This window comes from Toxorhynchites rutilus, chromosome 3 (genome assembly GCF_029784135.1).
Source record: "Toxorhynchites rutilus septentrionalis strain SRP chromosome 3, ASM2978413v1, whole genome shotgun sequence".
NCBI lineage: Eukaryota > Metazoa > Arthropoda > Insecta > Diptera > Culicidae > Toxorhynchites > Toxorhynchites rutilus.
Window position 1 is genome coordinate 193,501,482 of NC_073746.1, and position 25,538 is coordinate 193,527,019.

The 25,538-nt window shown below is 44.6% G+C and overlaps 3 protein-coding genes across 5 annotated transcripts; 1 reads left to right on the forward strand and 2 right to left on the reverse strand.

The window, feature by feature from the left end:
- Nucleotides 1–1,793: 1,793 nt before the first annotated feature.
- LOC129778582 (uncharacterized protein K02A2.6-like) lies at nucleotides 1,794–6,756 on the forward strand. Of its 2 annotated transcripts, none has more exons than XM_055785554.1 (3): nucleotides 1,794–1,881; nucleotides 1,989–2,314; nucleotides 2,374–6,756. In XM_055785554.1, exon 3 carries the CDS (start codon nucleotides 2,387–2,389, stop codon nucleotides 3,506–3,508), a length of 1,122 nt encoding a protein of 373 aa, XP_055641529.1. In that variant the 5' UTR covers nucleotides 1,794–1,881; nucleotides 1,989–2,314; nucleotides 2,374–2,386; the 3' UTR covers nucleotides 3,509–6,756. Both variants share the same exon structure in this region, with proteins under 2 accessions (XP_055641529.1, XP_055641530.1).
- Nucleotides 6,757–9,529: 2,773 nt separating this feature from the next.
- Nucleotides 9,530–21,229, reverse strand: LOC129773778 (uncharacterized). Its single transcript, XM_055777424.1, has 3 exons — nucleotides 20,892–21,229; nucleotides 10,112–10,749; nucleotides 9,530–10,047 (listed from the first exon to the last, which is right to left on the reverse strand). The coding sequence occupies exons 1-3, from the start codon at nucleotides 21,227–21,229 to the stop codon at nucleotides 9,530–9,532; spliced, it is 1,494 nt and encodes a 497-aa protein (XP_055633399.1).
- Nucleotides 21,230–22,441: 1,212 nt separating this feature from the next.
- Nucleotides 22,442–24,817, reverse strand: LOC129779110 (uncharacterized). Of its 2 annotated transcripts, XM_055786382.1 has the most exons (3): nucleotides 24,713–24,817; nucleotides 22,809–24,059; nucleotides 22,442–22,579 (listed from the first exon to the last, which is right to left on the reverse strand). In XM_055786382.1, the coding sequence occupies exon 2, from the start codon at nucleotides 23,520–23,522 to the stop codon at nucleotides 22,878–22,880; it is 645 nt and encodes a 214-aa protein (XP_055642357.1). In that variant the 5' UTR covers nucleotides 23,523–24,059; nucleotides 24,713–24,817; the 3' UTR covers nucleotides 22,442–22,579; nucleotides 22,809–22,877. The 2 variants fall into 2 exon arrangements, with proteins under 2 accessions (XP_055642357.1, XP_055642356.1); XM_055786381.1 differs by lacking the exon at nucleotides 24,713–24,817 and having other exon boundaries at nucleotides 22,809–24,268.
- Nucleotides 24,818–25,538: the final 721 nt, after the last annotated feature.

Sequence of the window (25,538 nt, forward strand, 5' to 3'; positions counted from 1 at the left end):
GCCTAGCTGCCCTTGCGGGGAACTCCAGATCAACACGGTTCGAGTGGGATTTTGCCTTTTCCTTCACTTTTCCTCCTTTACCATGTCCAGACATGGCTGCTTGGGTTGGTTTGTTGATGTGTTGTGATGCGAACCGATGTGGTGTACGGTTTGAATGAGAATGATCGTTACGGCAGCGGAGCGGGGATTTTTAAGCTGACTGGCTGGCTCGAGAATTACGCATGTGTGAGACTGCGACCAATGTTTCGTTCATTTTTTTCTTTTTCCTTTCCAATCGTGCTTCATTCTATTTCGCTGCTGCTCTGGTTGCCCGTTTTGGTCGGTACGATTTGAGGAGCACAAAATGGACTAATCAAAAATGGGCACATAGTGCATTTTGACAATGCTTGATATTTCACAATTATTCAATTATTTATCTAAAGAAAAATGAAATGTTATTCGTTATGATAGATGCGTAGATATATTTCTTATCAATTGATGCAAAAACCTTTGCGATCTATTGAGAAATGCTCGATATAAGCGTTCCAAATCTTGCATTTTTTCCTACTTGTTCAGTGCCTAGATTTCCATTTCACCCCCTATATCTTCCGGTTAGACGTAGTCCTACGTCAAAATCGACCTTCTCGGTCGGAGGTTAAAATCAGTATGAGTAGGATATTTTCGTATCCAATATTGTATGCGCACGCAATCGATTATATCCTATTCTCAGTCGCCGAAAGTTTCGAGCTCAGAGAGTTCATTCCCCTCTAGTTTGCCTTCCAAATTGCCATCGTAAACCACACCTTCTCTCGATTCAATCACACACAAAAAGCATACTTAAGCGATATTCTGGTGGTGAGACACATTCATTTTTCGTGAGGACATCGACAAGACAACATCGTTGCCTAACGTGCTGAGGAGACACATACACGCGCGGAATTCTTTCCGTTTGGATGCCATTCAGCATCGAGAATGTTCCGGAAAGATCTATTCTGGTGGTGAGACGCATTCGTTTTTCGTGAGGACATCGACAAGACAACATCGTTGCCTAACGTGCTGGAGGAGACACATACACGCGCAGAATTCTTTCCGTTTGGATGCCATTAAGCATCGAGAAAGTTCCGGAAAGATCTAATCATTTCTGGAAAATAATCTGCCAGTTCCTCTGGGAATTTAAAAATACATTCATGTGAAAGAGTTTATTTTAATTTGTTCTAACCATATAACACAGCGATCAAATACATTTGATTTTGTGATTTTTCAATCAATCGCAATTAACAGGATAGCTTCTGAAGATTATTCTTCCCCATCAGTAGGATATTCCCATATCCAATATTCTATGCGCACGCAATCGATTATTGCTCAGTCGCCGAAAATTTCGAGCTCAGAGAGTTCATTCCCCTCTAGTTTGCCTTCCAAATTGCCATCGTAAACTACACATTCTCTCGATTCAATCACACACAAAAAGTTTACTTAAGCGATATTCTGGTGGTGAGACGCATTCATTTTTCGTGAGGACATCGACAAGACAACATCGTTGCTTAACGTGCTGGAGGAGACACATACACGCGCGGAATGTGATGCCAAATAAAACATTCCATTGAAACTCGTGTACTGGAATAGGATATTTTGCTCGTCTCGACAGTGACTGAAGCCGAGACGAGAATTGCTCGTCTCGTTATCTGGAATAGGGTCTGTGGTACCTGAGTGTGGCCCTGACTTTCATACGCTACTATCGTCAGTGTTCCTAGATGCGGGCCTGTACCGAGATGTCATTATTAGTTGGAATTTCATTAGAGATCGGATGTTGTTCTGCAGTGTTGAATAAAAATACATTTAATTAAATAATAAAACGGCGTTATTTATTCGAAGTGTCACAGTGGCGACGAGGAGTAACAACAGGTAATAAATATTCGTACTATTATGATTTTCTTCGGGTTCTACAATAACTCGGAAAGATGAAAATGAGTAAGGTAATGTGACAAAAGATTTTTTTTTTCTTTGTGTAGCAGCGTAAAAAAAAGAGAAAACTTTGCTATTGACGCATCGTTACCATCGCGATAGTTTGAATAGCGAGGAAATCCCGCAGAGGCGGACGATGAAATCTGCAAAGGCAGATTGAGAAAACCGCAGAGGCGGACAAATAAACCGCAAAGGCGGATGCTGAAATCAGCAAAGGCAGGTTGAGGAAACCGCAGAGGCGGACAAAAAAACAAAAACAAAACCGCAGAGGCGCACGTCACTTTAGAGCATGTATAGACGGAAAGTCTATAAAGAAAGACAAAGGTCATCTGTAACTTCCAAAGGGAAAATTTAAGCAAGTTTAACTGTGCTGGTATGTAAAATACACTCAGAATCTGAATGTATAATTTCATGGACGTATATTTATTTTAGTACAAAACTTTTTATGATGGAGAAGTGGGATATTCCCCAATTTAAGTTGAAATTGTTTCCCCAAAATTTAGTCCGGAACGAATGGGTCAAGTATAAAAGAAATATTGACTACATAATCGCGGCGACAGGAGAAACTGATCGCACACGGATTAAGAACATCTTTTTGGCAAAAGCTGGACCAGAATTGCAAGAAATCTTTACTTCCATTCCTGGAGCAGATGTACAGGAAGACCCCGATAAATCAATCGATCCATTTGCAGTGGCAATAAACAAGCTAGACGAGTATTTTTCGCCGAAACAGCATGAAACTTTTGAAAGAAACATGTTTTGGACACTGAAACCAGAAACAGAGGAAACACTAGGAAAGTTTATGCTTCGATGTCAAACCCAAGCTGCGAAGTGCAACTTTGGTAGTAATGCAGAAGAGAGTCGGGCTATCAGCGTGGTTGACAAGGTGATTCTATACGCTCCGAGCGATCTCAAGGAACAGCTGCTGCAAAAAGATGTTTTGAAACTGGACGACGTTACCAAAATTGTCAGCTCGTATGAATCGGTGAAACAGCAAGCGAAATCGTTTAGTCTTCCAGGAACAAGTTTTTCTAGTGATACCGATTGCATACCGTTATCCAGTGTGAATAAGATTAAACACATGACGAATAGAGGGTGCACACGATGCGGTCGAAGCGGCCACTTCGCAAATGACTCTGCTTGCCCAGCAAGATTGAAGGAATGTATAAAATGTAAGCGAATTGGACATTTTGCCGCGCAATGCCGATCTCTACCTGCACTGAAGCATAAACAGTTTCCAAAGCAAGAGTCAAAATGGCAAAGTAAACGATTCAAGTCACACCAAGTGAACGAGATAGGAACATCAGATGACAATGAAAGTAAAAACTTTCTGTTCAGTATCAGCGATGGAGGCGAGCTAATTAGAATCAAGCTGGGTGGAGTAGTACTGCAGGTGCTCGTGGACTCTGGGTGCAAGAAAAACATAGTGGATGAACAATCTTGGAACTACATCAAAGCGAATTGGGCAAAGATATGGAACCAAACAAAGAACTGTGACGAGGTATTTCTACCATATGGTGAAAATGCGAAGCCGTTGACACTTTTGGGGAAATGTATCCATAAATGACATTGGCAAGATCCATGAAACCATAGCTACATTTTATGTGGTGGTCAACAGTGCTTATTAGGCCGAGTCACTGCCACTGACTTGGGCGTCCTTTTTATCGGTTTACCGAGTACTCATGGAGTTAACGCAATAAAAACCACGGGAGTTCAGCCATTTCCCAAAATTAAGGGTATCCAGGTTAAAGTACCGATCGATGACTTTGTACAACCAGTATGCCAACCACCAAGGCGGCCTCCCATCGCCCTCATGACGAAAATTGAAGATAAATTGATTTCGCTGTTGGCTAGTGATATCATAGAGCGCGTTGAAGGTAGCAGTCCGTGGGTATCTCCATTGGTAACAGTGGTTAAAGATAACGGGGATCTTCGATTATGCGTTGACATTCTTCTTCTTCTTCAATGGCACTAACGTTCCTAGAGGAACTTCGCCGTCTCAACGTAGTATTACTTGCGTCATTTTTATTAGTACTTAGTTGAGATTTCTATGCCAAATAACACGCCTTGAATGCATTCTGAGTGACAAGCTCTAGAATACGCGTGATCACAGTGCAAGTCGGAGGAAATTTCTTTGACGAAAAATTCCACCGACCAGAACGGGAATCGAACCCGAACACCCGGCATGTTAGTTATGACACTAACCACTCGGCCACGGGAGCACAAAAAAATGCGTTGACATGCGCAGAGCAAATATGGCCATTGTGCGGGAACGACACATAATGCCAACAATCGAAGATTTCCTACCAAGATTCACATCTGCAAAGTGGTTTAGCCGGCTTGATGTGAAAGAAGCATTTCATCAAGTGGAGCTTGAAAACGGAAGTCGTTACATAACAACTTTTATAACCCACATGGGACTTTTTCGATATAAGCGTCTGATGTACGGTATAGCTTGTGCACCAGAGCTATTTCAAAAAATCCTTGAACAAATTTTGAGCACTTTTAGCAAAAATGTGGTTAATTTTATAGACGATATTCTGATATTTGCTAGCACAGAACAGGAACACGATAGAGTACTCGACGCAGTGTTGTCAACGCTGAACAGATATGGAAATCAGTTAAATCTGTTAAATCAGGGTAAATGCGTGTTCAAAGTTTCGGAATTAGAATTCTTAGGACATGTTATATCTCCTGACGGAATCTGCCCTTCGAACAGTAAGGTTGAATGTCTTCAAAAGTTTCGTGCTCCCAGCACCTCGGAAGAAGTTCGGAGCTTCCTGGGGTTAGTGACATACATTGGTCGGTTCCTACCGAATTTGGCGACAATAACTGCTCCACTCCGTGAACTGACTCATTCTGGAGTCAAATTTATTTGGGGTGAAGAATAACAAACATCTTTCGAAAAGCTTAAGGAGCTGATAGGCAATGTGCAACACTTGCGATTCTTCGACAACACTTTGCGGACCAGGGTTATCGCTGATGATTCGCCGGTGGCGCTCGGAGCTGTTCTTTTACAGTTCAAAGGACCTACCGATGATGATCCACGACCAATTGCCTACGCCAGTAAAAGTCACACAACGACAGAGAAACGTTATTGTCAGACCGAAAAAGTAGCTCTCGCGCTGGTCTGGGCAGTGGAGCGTTTTTCCGTATATCTTTTGGGGCGAAAGTTTGAATTGGAAACCGATCACAAACCATTAGAAGCAATTTTCAAACCGACGTCCAGGCCATGCTCGCGGATTGAACGATGGGTGCTTAGGCTCCAGTCGTTTTCATTTGTAGTTAAATATCGTAAAGGCATCAATAATGTGGCGGATCCGTTTTCAAGATTGGTCGAGGAACAACCGCCAAAAGAGTTTGACGCTGAAAGCAAGTTTATGGTGCTAGCAGTTCTGGAATCAGCGGCGATCGATGTTCAGTTGCTTGAGGAGATGTCTAGCGCTGACGCTACTTTGGGAGCCGTTAAGCAATGCCTACGTACCGGAAATTGGGATATACAAAAAAAAATTGGGATATAAACCTTTCACTCCTTTCAAGAACGAATTAGGATTCATCGGAGATCTAGTAGTCAGAGGAAATAAATTAGTAGTACCAGATTGTTTAAGACAACGCATGCTAGATTTGGCTCATGAGGGCCACCCAGGTGAATCAGTGATGAAACGACGCCTGCGTGACCGTGTTTGGTGGCCTGGAATGGACCGGGATGCAGAGAAACAGGTTAAAGCATGTGACGGATGCAGACTGGTGAGTTTGCCTAATAAACCAGAGTCGTCGTGAGATGCCTTCGAAGCCATGGATTGAGGTGGCCGTAGATTTTCTCGGCCCATTACCTTGTGGAACCTATTTACTTGTGATTATAGATTACTACAGTCTACGTCTACGTCTACGTCTCCAAGGAGGTGGACTAACTGCGAAAGAAACCGTCGAAAGACTTGACCGAATATTTAGTCGACTCGGTTATCCACAAACAATCACTTTAGATAACGCGAAGCAATTTGTTGGAACTGAATTAGATGAGTACACCAAAATTAAAGGAATTACCCTCAGACACTCAACTCCATATTGGCCACAAGAAAATGGATTGGTTGAGCGTCAAAATCGCTCCCTATTGAAACGCCTTCAGATCTGTCATGCTCCCAGCAGGGATTGGCGGCGGGATCTCCGTGAATATTTGCTGATGTACTACACCACGCCGCATTCGATCACGGGAAAAACTCCGACGGAACTGCTATATGGTAGAACCATTAGATCCAAAATACCCACGCTGGATGATATCGAGACAATGCCCATCAGCAGTGAAGCTCGTGACAGGGATCTGGTTTTGAAGGATATAGGAAAACAATCAGAAGACATGCGGCGCCATGCTAGGAAATATTCACTCGCAACAGGCGATACTGTGCTTATGCAGAACCTTTTGCCTGGTAATAAGTTATCAACGACGTTCAATCCAAAGGAGTACGTTGTGATGCATCGCTCTGGACCGCGTGTTACCATTGAAGATCCAGCGACTGGCAAGTCGTACGATCGCAATATTGCTCATCTGAAAAAGGTGTCTGAGAATGCGGAAGGATTAACGGAAACGAATCCAACATCTGAGGAAGTCAACGAGAATCACAATGATCCATCACCCGAGTTTTTGCCAGAATCTTCCAATTCAGAAGGTGAATTCAATGGGTTTAACATCGGGTTGAATCAATATGATGAGTCTAATTCACTTCCTAAAAAACAACAGCGACGTGCTACGAAGAAGCCTTCTAGATTTGCAGATTACGTACCGTAATATACATTTATAAAAAAAGGGGAGATGTGGTACCTGAGTGTGGACCTGACTTTCATACGCTACTATCGTCAGTGTTCCTAGATGCGGGCCTGTACCGAGATGTCATTATTAGTTGGAATTTCATTAGAGATCGGATGTTGTTCTGGAGTGTTGAATAAAAATACATTTAATTAAATAATAAAACGGCGTTATTTATTCGAAGTATCACAGGGTCCATAACCTAAACACCATATGGTGATCAATAAACAATTACTTGATATAAAAGCTAGGAGGATAAGCTAATTACGTTAGCGTGGAAACACACTAGACGGCTCTACCGCGTGATTTTCACAATGACAAGTCTCAGCAGGAGCTTGATGTAAAACACATTCAGCGGCTTTCGTCGGTTTCGCTATCTGCCATTACTATATTTTTATAGACCATAGACGAGTCTATGGTACAAGGTACAATTGTTTGGACAGTAAGCGGATTAGAGGGGCGGTATATAAAGACAGAATGATGGGAAACGGAAAAGGGGATGTTTACCTCAGCGAGAGGGTGAGAGAACTTGATCACAAATGAAAATACGATCATCCGCAGCTACATGACCGCATAGTGGTTTTCACGTATTGGCTCACCTGAGAGTACATTTGTCATTGCCTTGCTTTATTTTCACCTTTCAAAAACGCATAGACACTAACACTTTCACAAAACCGTTGCGGCGCATCATCTCCATCGAGCCACCGCAGCGAATATGGAACCGTACAACAGTGATTTTGGAACCGTACACACCCGTCCCGCCTTGTGTGTTTTATACAAGCCCCGGGCAAGGGGATATGATCCGCGAGTCAAGATGTGCTACAAATTTAGCTGTCATTGCCAAACCTATCAAATTACTCGGCGAACTCAAGGCAAATCTATGGAACAAGGTGCGCCCATTCGCTAACTAAAAAAAGAATTGTTTTTTGAAAAAAAATTTATGTGAAATGTAATGATCATGATGATCACAAGGGTCTGAATGATAATATAAAACGTAGCCATTTGGTTGTATATTTCCAAATATTTTACAACACAATAATCACAAAAACTCACCATTATAATATAAAATCAGCATCAAACACAATTTCAGTTTCATATTATTTCACAATTTTCGAGAAAACGTATTACTCTATTACATAGAATACATATTGAATACAGAAAAGTAAATTTTCATTCATTATTTTTTGTTCTAGAAGTGTGTTAATTTCGTCCTTAATTTCGTTTTCCAAATGGCGCAAATCATTATGGTGCCTTCAACGCAAAGACAATAAATGAAACGCTTGCAGCGTAAAACGTAATGAATATAATGAATATAGCAATGAGTATTTCATAAAGTATCAGTATATTCCACAAATTGTGCTCAATCGTCTTAATTTACTTTTGTGTATTTTTTAAATGGCTGCAGAAAACCACTTCACGTTTTGACCCACCTGGTAGTATGTTAAGTGCCTTGTTTTACACCAGCTTGAGAGTTTGGCAGTTCTCGCGAGTGACAGTGGTCGCAAATTGCATTTGCGACCCGGACATGTTTGACGCTGTCAAATCCTATGTGCTAGTATACGGATGCCCTCAAGCTGGTTTTATATCATACACATTCCATTATCGAGTTTCCGCGGCGGTCTGTTATTGCAAAATTCTCGCGGGAGAACCGTCCAGCGAGGGGCACGCACTACCATATGCTTGCTGCCTAGTAATGACATTATAGGTTATTATTTATAGTAATTTTATAATTATTGAGTAGATTGTGAATATTTGAAATAGTTTTAGTATTTAATAGGTAATTCCAGTACAGAAAGAGGAACCAACCAATAATGATAATATATAATTGAATCAATATGATAATTACAATAATTAATATTTTATTGTGGTATTTATGGAATTGAATGGAGTAGTTATCAATAATTAAAGTATTCTGAGAAATATTCAAAATACTCTCTGATTTCAACTAGAGAAGGATGCTGGTAAATTAACCCTCTAACGCTCACGACTTTTTATGATGATTTGGATGGCAAAATAGCTTGTGTATGAAAAATGCTTCAATAACAACATCGTAGCCGTTTAATTTTTTTATTGTTTTAAATTGTGTTTGACTGTAAACATAGAGTAAGGCTCGAGGTAAAACTAAAACTAAAGAGTGAGCGCTCATTTTTACTTAATGTTGTAAATCAATAGTTTTACAGTTAGTACTTCAAATTACAATTTTACAATATTTCGCAATTTAGTGAGAGTTGGAACCTCCGAGGGAACCTTGAAGAAATGAACACATAACATAACACACCATGGGCGTTAGAAGGTTAAACCTTGAAATAATTTTGTTTATCAAGATTCGTTTTCGGTAAACCAACGAAGTATGAGAATAATGCACTGTTAAAAATATGGTAGGTTGGATATGGTTGACTAAAGAATATTTGAGTACACTTTAATCTGCCGTTCTATGCATGGTTATCCCAGCGTGCACAAGGTTTGTGTAGAACATGGGACAACCATCGGTAGAACGGCAGTAATCTTGGGTACAATTTATTAATTAATAAACAATTTTTAAATATGTATTACCGAAATTATTACACAAGTCTTAGTGTAGCAATTACCGAATATTCTATAAAGTTTATATTCCCAGGGTTATTTTTTTAATTTGTGTGAATTTAATTAAATCCGAGTTTTAATATTTGATTATCAACTATTTTTTTTATTTCTTTCGATCTCTTTTTATTAACCTCAAGTCGTGAACCTTTCGTATTTATTATATATTTAGAATAGTCAAACTTCAAATCATACAAACAACTGCGTTCAAGCTAGTGTCATAACATTGTTTATAAATGTTGGAGATTGGATATGTGTTTTGTACAAATCTATATCAATCCGACCATCATTTACAATGTTAGTAAGTTGAATTTTGTTCGCTACATTGCCACATCGTTCAAACCAGTTAGCATACACAAAAATTCCTCTTGGCACAATGCCACTGGGTGGTTTTACTGGAGCGCAGTGCAGCGTGTAGTTCTTCGATCTACCGTTTATGTATTCAAATCCTACCACATTACCATACACGACTCGTGTTCTTCCATGTGCCCTATATTTAAACTCACACCAATCTCCAATATGAATTTCATCATGCGTTCCTGCAGACTGGGCTAAAATAGGATCAACTCTCCTATCATTATTCCTAACAAAACGGTATAGGCGATCTGAACTAACGGTATCCTTAACATTGTTAAACAACCAAACGACAGTTGACTTTTTCACAAAAACTTCTTTTCCATCTGAATTCTGCATTTTGAAGTACAGTCGTGATGATTTTATTGATACTGAAATTCGAAGCGTGTTATAGTTTATGCTAAATACCCAAACTTGTATTATGTCCATACATACCATTTTCCTTGATGAGATGTTTAATTTCAATGTTGTTAGCGCTTTCTCCTAGCATAAGCCGCAATTCATCTTCAACATCCAAAGGTACATACATCTCGGCATGCATGTTGGAATCACCGTTTGAAGCCACAGTTATATCCAAATGATCCAAATCGAGATCCAAATAGTTGTGCTCATCATCCAAGTCAACATCTGCATCAGCATATGTATTGACTTCATCATCATTCCGTTCTTCGTTCGTGATGGGTGTTTCAAAAGGAATTTCAGACCTTATTTCAGGAAATAATGCTGAGATCGAGGCTGAGATAGGATGCACAGCCTGAAGACCCAGGTGCAACATTTCATTTTCAGCGTCAACTTGGGCATTCAGAACAGTTTGTTCGATTTCCTCTAGGCCCGGAAGTTGAAATGTCTGGCAGGTTTTGGAACTCTTCTTCGAATTGACTCCATAACATTGCAGTATATTTTCTGCATAGTTCATAAAGTCTACTCTATGAACTCTATGCAATAAGTCCAGCATTGAAAAATTAACAATTGTTGAACACAAAGTAGTCAATGATCTCAAATGGCGAAAAAATTCTTCACAATCTTGACTGCCGAATAATGTTGGCAAAAAGTATTCATCCATTGATTTTTCTCTGAAGAAATTGATGAGTTTCATCAATTCATGGAAATTCATTTCAATGCACGCGTAGATATTTGCCGTTATCATAAAGCAGCTCCTGTTTTTCCTACAACAAGTCTTCCAGATACGGAGAGCCATTACAGCAAACGTCATCCTATAAATACGACATAGAGGACTGAGCGATGAGTCTATGAAAGCTTCATTCACATATCGCATTATTTTAAGATACATCACAGTTCCACTACCTCCAGGCATATTTGTTAGAACCCATTCCTCAATTTTTGGGTTTAGTAGCTTTGTAATAGAAGAATAATTAATTTTGTCATTCGACAAAATGTCTCCTACATTCAATTTATGTATTGTGCGTGGCATATTCTGAACAACGATCCTTAGGTGTGCTTTAGATGCGATGAAATTTCCTGAAAAAAGTTTATACAAAAATTTGTCGACATGATATTGATAGAAATGCTCGTAGAAATGTTATGAATGACAACTAATGTCAATAAATTAATAATTTTTAGATATATTCTTACCTATTCTTATACCACTTCCTGAGTTGAACAAATTGTTTCGCATCTTGCCCATGATATGCACAGTGTCTTGAATGCAGTGGTGACCGTAATCATTCTCAAATGGAGTATTGAACCAATGGATCCAGTCTGCTGGTACATTCGTTGCACATTTTTGTACATTCCACAGAATTGTTTTTGAGAACATGTATATCGTGAATCGCCATCTGAAGAGCTTCCTGGAACTAATATACCAACAGAATTTAGTATCTCTATTACGAATATGCGTCGTTTGATTACTGGTGCTGCAGTAAACTTATTATCACATCTCACAACCATCAAACAGAAAGGTGGGGCACCTTTTTTCAATATAGTTTTTTTTTTGGGCAGACTTATCTTACTTCTTAACTAGGCGAACCTAGCCAGAATTTTCACCTGCCCCCGGGCTTCTGAATGCCAAAGGGGGACTAGGCTCTGCGGAATGCACGTATCTGCATGCTCGTGCTGTTTCAGTCCTGACCGAGAAATTGTCGGACAATCGCGCAGGTGCTAAGGATGTCCGACTTTTGGATGCCGGCCAATTCCTTCTCCATATTCAACACCTTTAGCGCTTCCAGAAGTGTCTTCGGGACAATTCCAGTTCCAGAGAGAACGACTGGAACAATTCTTGGGACCTCCCTTAGCCCCCACAGTTCCTTGAGCTCCACGGCCAATGGTCGGTACTTGCAGATTTTGCGACCGTGGGTCTCCTCCAGATTCTGGTTCAGTGGAATAGCGACATCGATGATGGTGACTTTGCGGTCGCTCTTTTCGTAAACCATTATATCTGGCCGGTTGTGGTGGATCGAGAGGTCGGTCAGAACAGTGCGATCCCAGTACAGCTTGAAACGGTCATTTTCCAGGACAGGTGCAGGCAGGTACCGGTAGTTTGGTACGTTGTCTTCCAGTAGAGCACATTGGAGCGCCACGCGCACAATACGGGCCACGTTGTTGTGGCGCTCGGTGTGCAGCCTACGTTTTGGCCCTTGGCCAAAACGGGACAGCCTCCCATAATGTGCTCTATGTTTTCACCTGGTTGATGGCACATCCGGCAAATGTCATCAACGTCTTGATGCCAGACATACCGCCTGCAGTTTCTCGTCGGCATTATCCTGTCCTGGATGGCTATCATGTCGGCTTCTACTACTGAAGAGAGTTCACCACGCGTTAGCCACAGATTAGATGCGGCCTTGTCGACGTGTGGCCGATCCAGTTGATGGGGGTGGGCACCATGCACTGCCTTCTGCTTCCAAGCTGCAATCTTCTCCTCCACTGTCTGCAGATTGCAGTTGAGTTGGTACTCCGCTTGCGCCAAGTGCAGAGCGCTGTATCCTCTGTCGGCGGCGCAGACAGCCCGGTATAGCGCGTTTTGGTTGGCGCGTTCTGCGAAGTACTCGCGCAGTTGTCGTACCTGGGCAACACACAGTGCAGATATGTCGACTATTCCAAGTCCCCCTTCTTTGCGTGGCAGTGAAACTCTCTCCAGTGCCGATTGAGGATGGTGCATTCCGGCCTCTTTAAATGCTTTCCTCATCCTCCTCTCAAGGTCCTCTAGGTCAGTTTTGCTCCATTTGACTACACCAAAACTGAAGGTCAGCAGGGGAACCGCGAATGTGTTGATCGCGCGTACCTTGTTCCCCGCGTTGAGGAAAGTCCTCAGGACACAGTTCACTCGACTCAAGAACTTGTCTCGCAGCTCCGTCTTGATGTCGGAGTGGCGAATCCCGGTGAGCTGTCGGAATCCAAGATATTTATAGGATTCGCCACGAACCATGTCTCTTATGAACTCGCCGTCATAGACCTCGTAACCTCCGGATTCGGTAAGCTGCCCTTTCAGCAGATGGACACAGCGGCACTTGTCAAGGCCGAACTCCATGCAGATGTCCCTGCTTATGTCTTCGACAACCCGGATAGCTACACCTAGACGCTGACGTGAATCAGCGTAGACCTTGAGATCATCCATGTAGAAGGTATGGGTCACTTCTTCGTGGGCGCCGTCGCCATACCTTATTTTATAGCCATGACCGTTTCTATTGAGCGTCCTACTGAGGGGGTTCAGTGCCAGACAAAACCAAAGCGGGCTGAAAGAGTCGCCTTGGAATATCCCCCTCTTTATCTGCAGCGTTCTAGACTGCAACACATTTTCCCCATCACTGAGGTGCAGAGACGTACTCCACTGCCTCATCGCATGCTGCAGGAACCTAACGACGACGGGATCAATTTTGTAGAGCTCCAATACCCGGACGAGAAACGAGTGAGGTATGGAGTCATAAGCCTTCCTGTAATCGATGTAGGCCATACTTAGGTTCCGCTGGTTATATACCGCCTGGCTGACTATGGCTGCGTCGATGATGGCCTGGTCTTTGCAGTCATGCGTATTTTTCCTCCATCCTTTCTGCTCTTCTGCGATGATGTGATGCTGTTCGCAGTGAGCAGAAACTTTGGCGGTAATTATGCTGCTCAGTATTTTGTACAGACTCGATAGGCACGTTATCGGTCTGTACTTTGATGGGTTCAATGTGTTGCTGTCTTTCGGGAGGAGGAAGGTGACGCCACGGGTGGCGAATTCAGGAAGGTTGTGTGGGTCACGTAGCACCTTGTTGAAGCACTCAGCTATCTTTGGATGTGCGACGGTCAGCTTCTTGTGCCAAAAGTTCTGGACACCATCGGGGCCCGGTGCTGCCCAGTTCCTCAGGTACTGCGAGGCTTCGCGGACATCGTTCTCTCCGACGATGATAGCTGGAATCTCTCCAATTTCACCACAACTCTCCTCCTCCCGTCTTAACCACATTTGCCCGTCGCGATGTTCTACTGGGGTCTCCCAAATACCAGCCCAGAAGTTCGTCACATCGCTAATATCTGGCAAACCTTCGCGGTAGTCGGGCTTCTCGTCGCTAATGTGGTCGTAGAACGCTTTCTCGTTATCTCTGAACATCCGATTTTGTTCCTGGCGCTTTGCAGAGTCAGAGTAACGTTTCAGCCGTTTTGTAAGGACGCTCAATTGCTGTACCAGTGTGTCGAGTTTTTCCGTCAGCTGGTGAGCTCCCAGCTGGCGAAGTTCAGTAGGCCGCACGATCACAGCAACTTGGCGACATAATTTCACCGATCTGCTGCCTCTTTTGTACGCCATCAGTCTTCCAATTGCGGCGCGCTTGTTTAGGATCCGTTGCTCCAATCTCCTTCGCCATGGAGGCTCACGCCTTTCACGGAGATGTTGGAGCAGTCCGCCTCTTGGCCTAATACGGTATCCTAAACTTTTGGCGGTCGCCACAGCAGCACAGTAAACTTTCAGTTGCAGCTCCTCCATGTTCTCAGCATCAACCAAGTGCAGCGGAAGAACGTGCTCGTTCATGAGCTTTACTGCACTTGTCAGCCTGCGGGAATGCTGCAACTTCGGGATCCTGGGGCGCGACAAAGGGTCCGTGTCGCGGAACTGTGAGATCGCCTCGTCGTAATGGAAGACCAGATCGCGTAGTAGTTGTTGATCTGGCTGTGGATCTTCCGGCTCAGAGGGTTGTTGTACTGTGGCCTCCACTGGTGCTGATTCGCGTGCCCCACTCGCGAATGAATTGCTCAGCCGTACTGAACTTCGTCTCGACACATCGCTTGCTCTGCTTGTTCTGGAGCTTAGTTCTCTCTGCACCTGCTGCTTGATCTCGTCGACTTGCGTTTGGGAGAGCATATTGTTGCGTACAATCGCTCTACGCCTCGCGTTCATCGCGTTTTGGTCAAGCCTCCCGACGAACTCTGGATACGCTTCCTCGAACATTGCGAGTATTCGAGGGTGACCGCTCATGTCCGTCTCCAAAGCAGTGCAGATGTAATAGGCGCGGATCACGAATTCGTTCATTTCGTGTGTCCACATGATCCGTCGCCTAGTAGTACCCACAAGTGTGGACGACTGTCGTCTGACAGTCGCAACACGCCTCGTAGGCGCAGCGTTTCGTTGGTGATGTCGATGGCTGCTGTTTCCGTGTGGCGGTAGCTCTTCGGGTTGAACCCGGCTGGTGGCCCGCTCTTGCACATCGCCCTCCAGCCGCTGGCCGCTCGCTCTTACGCCCGTTCCAGGACCAGCTCCAGTTCGGGGACCCTCCTCGGGTGATCGCATTCGTAGTATTCGTCTTGACCTTAGCTCCATTGTCTGGGTGTATCTCCTTTGCCCGGGAGACAGCGGGTTGGCAAGGCCTCCATGACCCGGGAGGCCTTCCCCGGGAGAGATATAGCGCTCTGACTCGCTCGCACCCCCTCATTTAGCCACTTTCGACACCCGTTCTCGGAGCCAAGACCAGGTGTGTGTTTCCAGTTCACGCCCGATCTAAAAATGTCGTCATATGATCTTCGTGGAGGCGTGAGATAGGAACATTTGAGACCAACAGGTAGGCTCCTACCCTAGTGTTGATCCCCATTTGAGAACCAAAAGAATCGGTTTTTTTTTATAGAGGTGAGGAACGCTCTACCAGCCTTATCTGGGAAGGGTTAACCCAGACGTCGAGTGGGGATGGCACCCACAAAAACCAAGCCCTCTACTCGTTGCCTTATTCCCCCTGGGACCACATCTAGGCGACTACTTCAGGGGGCGGCTGTGCTCATGCACTCTTCGAGTTTTCAACGCTGACGAACGTTGTCCTTCCCTTTTTCTCAACATTTTTTCTCTCTATTCGCTTTTCATTCCACTGCGCTTATGTCCTCTTCGCAGGCATCCATTTACCCGTCGAGATGTGTACCGATTAGGAATTGCCCTCCAACTTGACGCGCAACCCGTCACAGTCACCCTCGCGGGATTTCTCACCTGTCGAGACGTGCACCGATTAGTAAGCGCCCTCCAACTTGACGCGCGCCCCGTCACAATCACCCTCGCAGGATTTCTCTTCCCAGCGGAGTGCCGATTAGGTAGTGCCCTCCTACATGCCGCGCACTCCGTCACAGCTACTCTCGTGGGGTATACACCATTTTGATCATGGCTTCATTCTTCGCGGTGTTTCTCCATCCAGGCCACGATCAGGCGTTGCCAGGCAGGCATTTTTGCTGTTCTCCGCGGCAGTATCCGGTTACCTGTCGAGACGTGCACCGATTAGGAAGCGCCCTCCAACTTGACGTGCGCCCCGTCACAGTCACCCTTGCAGGATTTCTCTCCCAGCGGAGCGCCGATTAGGTAGTGCCCTCCAACATGACGCGCACTCCGTCACAGCTACTCTCGTGGAGTATGCACCATTTTGATCATGGTTTCATCCTTGATGCTCGCTCCTTCGAGCGTTCGCGGTGTTCTTCCATCCAGGCCACGATCAGGCGTTGTCAGGCAGGCATTTTTCAGTCATTCGCGGCAGTATCCGATTACCTGTCGAGACGTGCACCGATTAGGAAGCGCCCTCCAACTTGACGCGCGTCCCGTCACAGTCACCCTCGCAGGATTTCTCTTCCCAGCGGAGCGCCGATTAGGTAGTGCCCTCCAACATGACGCGCACTCCGTCACGGCGGCTCTCGGTCCGGTACTACAGCCGTCTTGATTGTTCATCTCTTATGGTCAGGCGTTATCCGCATGCTGGTCGGTCCTCCACTTCCGCTGTAGCTCGGACATGATATGTACGATTGCACTGTTTACTGCGTTCCAGGTGCCCTCGTCACGACACATTTCCTCCACGATGTTCCCAGCATGAAGGGTAGGCAGCCCGTCGCGCACTGTGGTGAATCTGGGACATTCTAATACGATGTGTTCCGGTGTTTCCTCCACATTTCCACACTCCGAACAAAGAGGCGATCTTGCGTGTCCGAACCGGTGCAGATACTGCCTGAAGCAGCCATGACCAGACAAAAACTGCGTTAGATGGAAATTTACCTCTCCGTGTTTCCTGTTCACCCATCCCATTAGTGTCGGTATGAGCCTGTGCGTCCACCTGCCGTTTTGCGCCGCACTCCACTCTTGCTGCCACCTAGCCATCAACTCCGCCCTCATTAGCTTCCGGATTCCTCTGGTTCCCCTCCTCCTATAGCACTCGCTGTCCTCCGCCAAGATGATGTCTATGGGGACCAACCTGGCTATGACGTAGACCGCTTCTGTTGACACGGTTCTGTACGCACTCGCGACTCGCATCGCCATGAGCCGGTACGTACTATTCAGCCTCTTCGTGTTCCGCTGAGTTTCTAACGCCGCGATCCAGGCTGGACCACCGTAACGTAGTGTCGATGAGGAGACACTAGCCAAGAGGTGCCTCTTGCTGCTGCTTGGGCCAAAGTTGTTGGGCATGATTCGTGTCAGTGCATTGATTTTTTACAAGCGTAGTCGACGTGACTGTTGAAGTTCAGTCGATCGTCGATCTGCACCCCCAGGTATTTTAGGTCTCGCTTCGAGGTTATCGAGTGCTCTCCAATTGTGATTTCTGCACGTTGCACCGCCCTGCGGTTGCTGACAATCAGCATTTCCGTCTTGTGGTGGGCTATCTGCAGTTTCACACTTTGCATCCACCTTCCGATCATGTCTATCGACTCGGTCGCGAGCATTTCGACCCGTTCCAAAGATTCCCCTGTCGCGAGAATAACGATGTCATCCGCGAAGCCAATGATCTCCACACCTCTGGGCAGATTCAGTTTTAGTACACCATCATACATACTGTTCCAGAGCGATGGGCCCAGGATAGAGCCCTGCGGAACTCCCGCCGTAGTTTTAATCTGCGCCTGGCCCGTGTTTGTCTCGTACACCAGCACACGGTTCTCGAAGTAGCTTCTCAGTATTCTACACAGGTAGTCTGGGACTTTCATCGTGTGGAGCGCAGTCGCGATTGCCTCCCAGCTGGTACTATTGAACGCGTTCTTAACGTCGATCGTTATCACTGCGCAGTATCGATTTCCTCTGAGCTTCTGTTTGGATGCTCTGTTGGCTCTTTCGACCACTATGCGAATGGCATCTACCGTGGATCTCCCTTTCCGAAATCCGAATTGATTATCGGACAGTCCACGAACTCCCTCCGTGCATTCCGTCAGCCTATTAAGGATGATTCTCTCCAAAAGTTTCCCAAGAGTGTCCAACAGGCATATGGGTCTATACGATGCTGGACCACCCGGCGTCTTTCCTGGCTTGGGCAGTAGTACTAGCTGTTGTACCTTCCATCGATCCGGAAAGTAGCATTCGTCTAGACACTTCTGCATGGCTGTCCTGAACATATCAGGGAATGCTAGGACTGCCGCTTTCAAGGCTACGTTGGGGATTCCATCTGGGCCAGGCGCTTTCTTCGTTTTTAGGCGTTTGATAGCTGCAACTAGCTCATCGTTCGTCACATCTCTGCGTTCGATGCTATCCTCATCCTCTCCATATGGCGTGGGTGGCCAGGTCGTTGGGTCATGCTGCGGAAATAACCCTTCCACGATAATTTTTAATTTTTCGGGACACATTTCGGAAGGTGTCGTTGGGCCCCTGAGCTTCGCCATCACCATTCGGTAAGCATTGCCCCATGGATTGACGTCCACGCCCCGACATAACTCCCTGAAGCAATTAGATTTGCTCCGCTTAATCGCCCGTTTAAGAGTGGATCTAGCCTCTCTGAATTCCACTCTCCGCTCTTCTCTGGTGTTTATACTTGACCGTTGGAAACGTATTCTGGCGCTAAGGCAGTTGGCCCGAAGCACGCCAAGTGCCTCGCTCCACCAATAGGCTGGAGGTCGCTTATACCTGGGTTCCCTTTTTCTTGGCATTGTTATATCACATGCTGTTGCTAGCGTTTCCGTCAGTTCATCCGCGTTCATGTTCAAGACGTCGCTTTCCACGCGTAGTGCTTCGATGAAAAGGTCCTTGTCAAAGGTTTTTGTCTTCCACCTGCGCGGGCATGTCCTATTTATCCGTACTGCCACGGAGTTTCGTTGGCCAATGGTATAACGGATGGCTTGATGATCACTGTGGGTGTATCCTTCACATACCCTCCACCTCATTTTCGTCATTAACGACGGACTGCAGAAAGTCAAGTCGATGATGGACTCTCGACCCTCTCGGCGAAAGGTACTAGTGGTGCCCTCGTTGCACAGGGTAACATCCAACTTGGCTAGAGCTTCTAGTAAACTAGTCCCTCTCGCGTTGGTGCATCTGCTTCCCCACTCTACTGCCCAAGCATTGAAATCCCCTCCTATAACGACTGGTTTTCGTTCGGCGAGCATATAATGAGGACATCTAGCATATAATGGAACTGGTTCAACGTCCATCTGGGAGGTGCGTAGCAACTGCAGATATAAATTCCGTTGATCTTTGTGATCACGAAACCTTCGCGAGATCTCGAGACTACCTCCTGAATGGGATATCGGCCTATGACCTGGATGGCGGCCATTCGCACTTTATCCGTCACCCAATTGCCGTTACCGGGGGGAACGCGATACGGCTCCGCGATAATTGCGACATCACATTTTGTTTCTGTTGTTGACTGCCACAACAGTTGCTGTGCGATGTCACAATGGTTGAGATTAATTTGGGTTATCTCCATCACTGTTGGCTTGCCCTCGCCTGTTTGTACACAGGGCAATTAAAGCCTCCCGTCATATGGTCATTACTGTCCTCTTTTTCGCAGAGCATACACCTTGGTTTTCCCTTGCAGTCGCTGGCAAAGTGTCCCTTTATTCCGCATTTCCTGCACAGTTTGGATCTATCTGGCCCCAAGCAGCCTTTCGCCAGGTGGCCGAAGTTTAAACACTTGAAACATCGCTCCAGTTGCTTGGGAACAGGCGGAATGATTCTAAAACGACCCACAGCCCAGCAGACGTTTATACTCTCTAACTTCAGCAACTTGTTCGCTGCGTCCGTTGAGAGACGAATCGTTGCGGTCTGCGTCCCGCGATACGCCTTTCGTAGTCGGATTTTCATCGGAACTTTGCCCAGGATGTTTTCCTCCTCCAACTTCTGACGTAGGTCTCGGTGGTGAACAGACTGAGGTTCCTGCATTCTATCGATGCCTCGGAGGATAAGGCCCTTACGTTCGCTCCATCGCCGAGAACCCTTTCTACAAGATCCTTGAATGCTGAGCTCCTGATTTCTGGGTCTCTCTTCAGCTCGAACAGCATTTCGCCGTTCTGAGTGCGCCTGGACTTCACCACGCTCTCCTCCAGTTTCTTGAGGCCAGGGTCCTCTCGCATTTTTTTAAAGAGATCAGCGTATGATACGTTGCCCTTCGCTTCGACGAGGAGTGCATCGCCTTTGTCTCTCGCCCGCCCCGGCCCCTGCCACTTTTCATTCTCTTTCTTATGTTTTTCCACTATTTTCGCTTTTCTCTCCCTCTCTTTTTCTTCGTTCCTTTGTTTTTTCTTGTTTCTTTTCGTAACCGTGCTCCAGTCGTTTCTCTTGCTATCGGTGCTGATCTGGTCATCGCTGTCACCCAGCTCTTCGCTGTCGCCCTGGGCGGCACTATCGTCTTGATCATCGTTGTCGTGATCGTCCTTGCGTTTTTTGAGCATTTCTTCTTCTGCTGGTGAATCCTTTTTTCTTTTTTCCGAACGGTTTCGACGAATCTTTGGCGTCACCTGTCCAGCTGCAGCTCTTTGCAACGCTTCTGCGAGTGCCTTCTCGGCGGTTTTCGTCCTTTCGACGAGTCCATCGTGCTCCTTCAAAGCTCGTCCCAAGAGAGATCTTATATCCGACATCCTGGTCTTGATCTCCTTATGCACGTTGGGTTTGTCCTGCACGAAGGTGTCGAGTTCTTTGACCCTCAACATGATCGTGCTCAGGATGCTATCTCCAGTCAGCCCTCCTTCCTGGGTTAAACTACCGCTGGACTTTGGCAGGAACAGGGGATTGATCCCCCGACTTTGCTGGGTCTCAGGTATTCCTCCATTACTGCCGCTAGAGCCTGGTGTTTCGACTTGTTTGAGTATTGGCGATCGCAGAAGCTTTTTACTACGAATGAACGCGTTGGCTTGGTCACCTGTATCCATCATACTCTCTCTTCGTTCTTCGTTGGTTTTGTAGGTTGTCTCCATTTTGGTTGGGTCCCAACTTCGGGCCGCTATCTCCGCTCGTTGTACATAGTCGCCTTTTTGTGATCCCATGGTTATCTATGCAAGCAGTGAGGCCATGCAGGAGTTGACACGGTCCTTAATGGGGACCGTGTTCAGAGCCGGATCAGCGCAAGTCAGGAATGTGACATCTGATGCCTAGTACCTAGTGCCAAGGCCTAGACGAGCATCGAACGTACCCGAAGACTTGCCAAGTTGTTACCGGGACGGGGGCAACCGTACTATTTCAGGTAGGTGTCACCCTTCCTTACTCAGGGAGCAGAATAGCACGACTGTCGGCTTTTAGCATCGCATGTTATCCGTTTTCGTGTCTTGTCCGTTTTCCATGTCATACCAGTATGTCGTAATCAGGATCTTACTGGCGTCGATCCTGATGTGCTCAACACTCCTCTCGTTGCTCCTGTACACGGTATTTCCCCCGTGCATTCTCCATAGGCTTTACCGCGCCCTTACTCGCGTTGTCACCCGATTAGTCGCCTTCTACGACAGGGACAGGGACGTAGACCCGAAGTGCTATTCTTTGAACGAATATTTGCAGCTCCACGGCTATTGCCACGGCTATTACGGCAGTGCTATTCTTACTATTCTATGAACGAATATTTGCAGCTCCACGGCATATCTAGCTATAGTGACTACGGCGTTGATGATCAGTGTGGAGGAGTTCAATTCTTTTTTCATCTGTGAAACACTTTCAAGGTCTCTCTGTAATAATACAGGCATTCCTGTCTCATCATCTTTCGGCAGAAGAGTTCCAATTATATTTCCAGAAGCAGGATCGATTTGTAATTTAGAAACTATCCTCGTTGCATCCTCGGATAGCCAAACAACAGGTGGAGAATCCGTGAGTTCCAAAAATTTCTTCAGCTGCTCAACTCGCAATTCCCCTTCTTTAACTCGATCAATAGTTTTGTGTAGATGTTTTTGTGCAGTTCTCAACGAAATTAACGGCAATGTTGATTTAAGCGTATTATAAGCCTTCGGTCCTGCTAAAATATACATGTAGGTGCAATACGTCTTAAACTCATCTGCAAATTTGATCCTTTTCCCGCTGACATTGAAGAGATTTACGAGCTCCAGAAGGAGTTTAGATGTCATACTATGTGAAGCCGTATTAGAAGTCGTTTCAATATCCAGGATACATGGTGTAGAATTAGACGACCGTCCCGAACTCGAATCGGTTTGAAGTTGTTCAGCTATATTAACGATTCGTTGAGTGCACTCAAAATAGCTTGTGATTAATGGCTGATTAGAATCGATTTCACGAACGAGCATCCAATTCCGATTCTCTGATCGAGACCGACTTGCGACTTTTAACTAAAACGAAGTAAAAATAACACAAATCTTTAGCATCAGTTGAACGTTGAATCAGCAACACGTAACGCAAACACGGACAAAATGTTGGGAATGAACTGTGAATATACATTAGTGTCATGTGAATAAATAAAACTTAAAACCAACCATTTAGCAAGCTATTTATTAATAAAAAAGAAGGGTGAAACGTAAAACATTGAGCATTCTAGGGTTTCAAGGAACTCTAACCAACCTGTGAGTCAACGACAGCTTTGCTAGCATCCAGAATCTCGATAGTGACTGCTTCGTTTCCTGGTTCGATTTACTCGGCTAGATACTCCTCCAAAACGCCTTCGCCGGGAACGTCTACCTCCAAAACGCCTTCGCCGGGAACGTCTGACTCCAAGAGGTCATAGTGAGATGCACTGCTTTCAGTTACTGTTGTCTGCTGATCCTGATTTCTTACATTTTCCTTCTTGGTTCGAGTAAAAGCTGTCCGGATGTCCTTGTTCATGACCGGAAGAGTATACTTTGGATGTGACTTGGTGTAGTGTTTGAAGAAATTAGATAGTGTTGGGTGGAACACGCCAGGTCGTGCTTCGGTCAAGGCAACATTGCACGGCAATTTACAGCTGACGCAAACGACTTTTGCTACCGGAGGCTCTGCTTCATTTTTGGACACAATTACTTGAACATCTCCGGGTTTCACCTGACCTGGCAGCGATTTTGTGTTCAAGAAATTTGCGACGAGAACTGCAATCCGGTTCTGATACACGCTGGCGTTAAAATCGGCTTCACTTTCCATCGAGCCGAGCATCGAGCTTCCCGCAGAAGTAGTGGGCGTATGCTTTCGCTTCTTCATGGTTTTCTGGTTCGGTGTTATATCCATCGAACGATGGGAACCAACGCGACTGTTTAAATCCGCATTCAAAAACGGGATGGTTAATTCTCGGATGCGTTTTACCATGTAGCCAAGGAAAATCTTCGGACCTACTTCCAATGGGAGACTTCCGATGGCATACTCATCCAGATTTCCCAGAATTATGAGCCGATCGAATTTTCTTTCCTCCAAGGCTTTCCTTAGTTCAACCGGCACAGCTTCAATATGATGCGCTATTGTTTTCCACAACGCCTCCCGGTGAACGGTGTCCTCATCCTTCGTGAATAAGTGCTGAATTATTGTACCATGTTCAATGGCTTTCCGATTCGGACCAATTATTTCAACAACAAACAACGATAGTAAATGTTTTTGACAAGATTTCGACCCACTTTTCAAGAATCGTTTCAAAACAAAAAAATAACCTCGAAAAAATCACCTAACATGGTTTTTGACAGCCTGAGGGCATCCGTATACTAGCACATAGGATTTGACAGCGTCAAACATGTCCGGGTCGCAAATGCAATTTGCGACCACTGTCACTCGCGAGAACTGCCAAACTCTCAAGCTGGTGTAAAACAAGGCACTTAACATACTACCAGGTGGGTCAAAACGTGAAGTGGTTTTCTGCAGCCATTTAAAAAATACACAAAAGTAAATTAAGACGATTGAGCACAATTTGTGGAATATACTGATACTTTATTAAATACTCATTGCTATATTCATTATATTCATTACGTTTTACGCTGCAAGCGTTTCATTTATTGTCTTTGCGTTGAAGGCACCATAATGATTTGCGCCATTTGGAAAACGAAATTAAGGACGAAATTAACACACTTCTAGAACAAAAAATAATGAATGAAAATTTACTTTTCTGTATTCAATATGTATTCTATGTAATAGAGTAATACGTTTCCTCGAAAATTGTGAAATAATATGAAACTGAAATTGTGTTTGATGCTGATTTTATATTATAATGGTGAGTTTTTGTGATTATTGTGTTGTAAAATATTTGGAAATATACAACCAAATGGCTAAGTAAGCGTCAGGAAAAAATTCAAATTATTGAAATAATGCAGAATTCATTCAAACCCTTTTATTTCACTTAAATTCTTTCAATTTCTTAAGTTGGTTTACATAATACTACATTTCAAGTGATCAACCTAGGGTTCTACGTTTTATATTATCATTCAGACCCTTGTGATCATCATGATCATTACATTTCACATAAATTTTTTTTACGAAAAACAATTCTTTTTTTAGTTAGCGAATGGGCGCACCTTGTTCCATAGATTTGCCTTGAGTTCGCCGAGTAATTTGATAGGTTTGGCAATGACAGCTAAATTTGTAGCACATCTTGACTCGCGGATCATATCCCCTTGCCCGGGGCTTGGTTTTTGACATTAAACACGCTCACAGACTTCAACTCAATGTAAATATTTTTTACCCTCGTATTAACCCTAAATAAGTGTGTAAATTTTGCAATATTTTGTGTAATTATTTGTTCATTTTGTTGGTAATGAAGGTAATTTAAATAATTTTGTCAATATTGACAATAATTTAAATACTATGAATGGTAATTAAACTATTTTGCGTATTTTTGTTAGTAGTTTCAAAATTGAAATATAATGAACGAATATTTGTCAATATTCATGGTATTTTAGATGTTTTTTGTGTAATGAAATTATATTTTCGAATCGCTGCTTGGTATTGAATCAGGAGGGCGCGCCCTTCGCCGTCCAGTGTGTTCTTATGGCCACCTTACACGATCAGACTGATTGACAATAAGTGTCCGTTTCAGGGATGCCAGATTATTTTAGATTGCGAAAATATATGCAAATTATATTATCTGCAAGTAAATGTTTTTATTCAATAAATAAGACTATGACAGTAGAACCCCGATTATCTGTATATGTATCTGTATCTGTATCTATTTCTGTATTGATAAAACATAGTTTCTATGTTTAAACATCATCCCGACTATTTGCGGATAATCGGGATTCTACTGTAACTTGAATTAACACGTGATGTTTTTTCACCTGTGATTTTCCCAGATCTTCTCATTCTCCAAATTTTATAGCGGAGTGTGAAGAAACACACAACTTA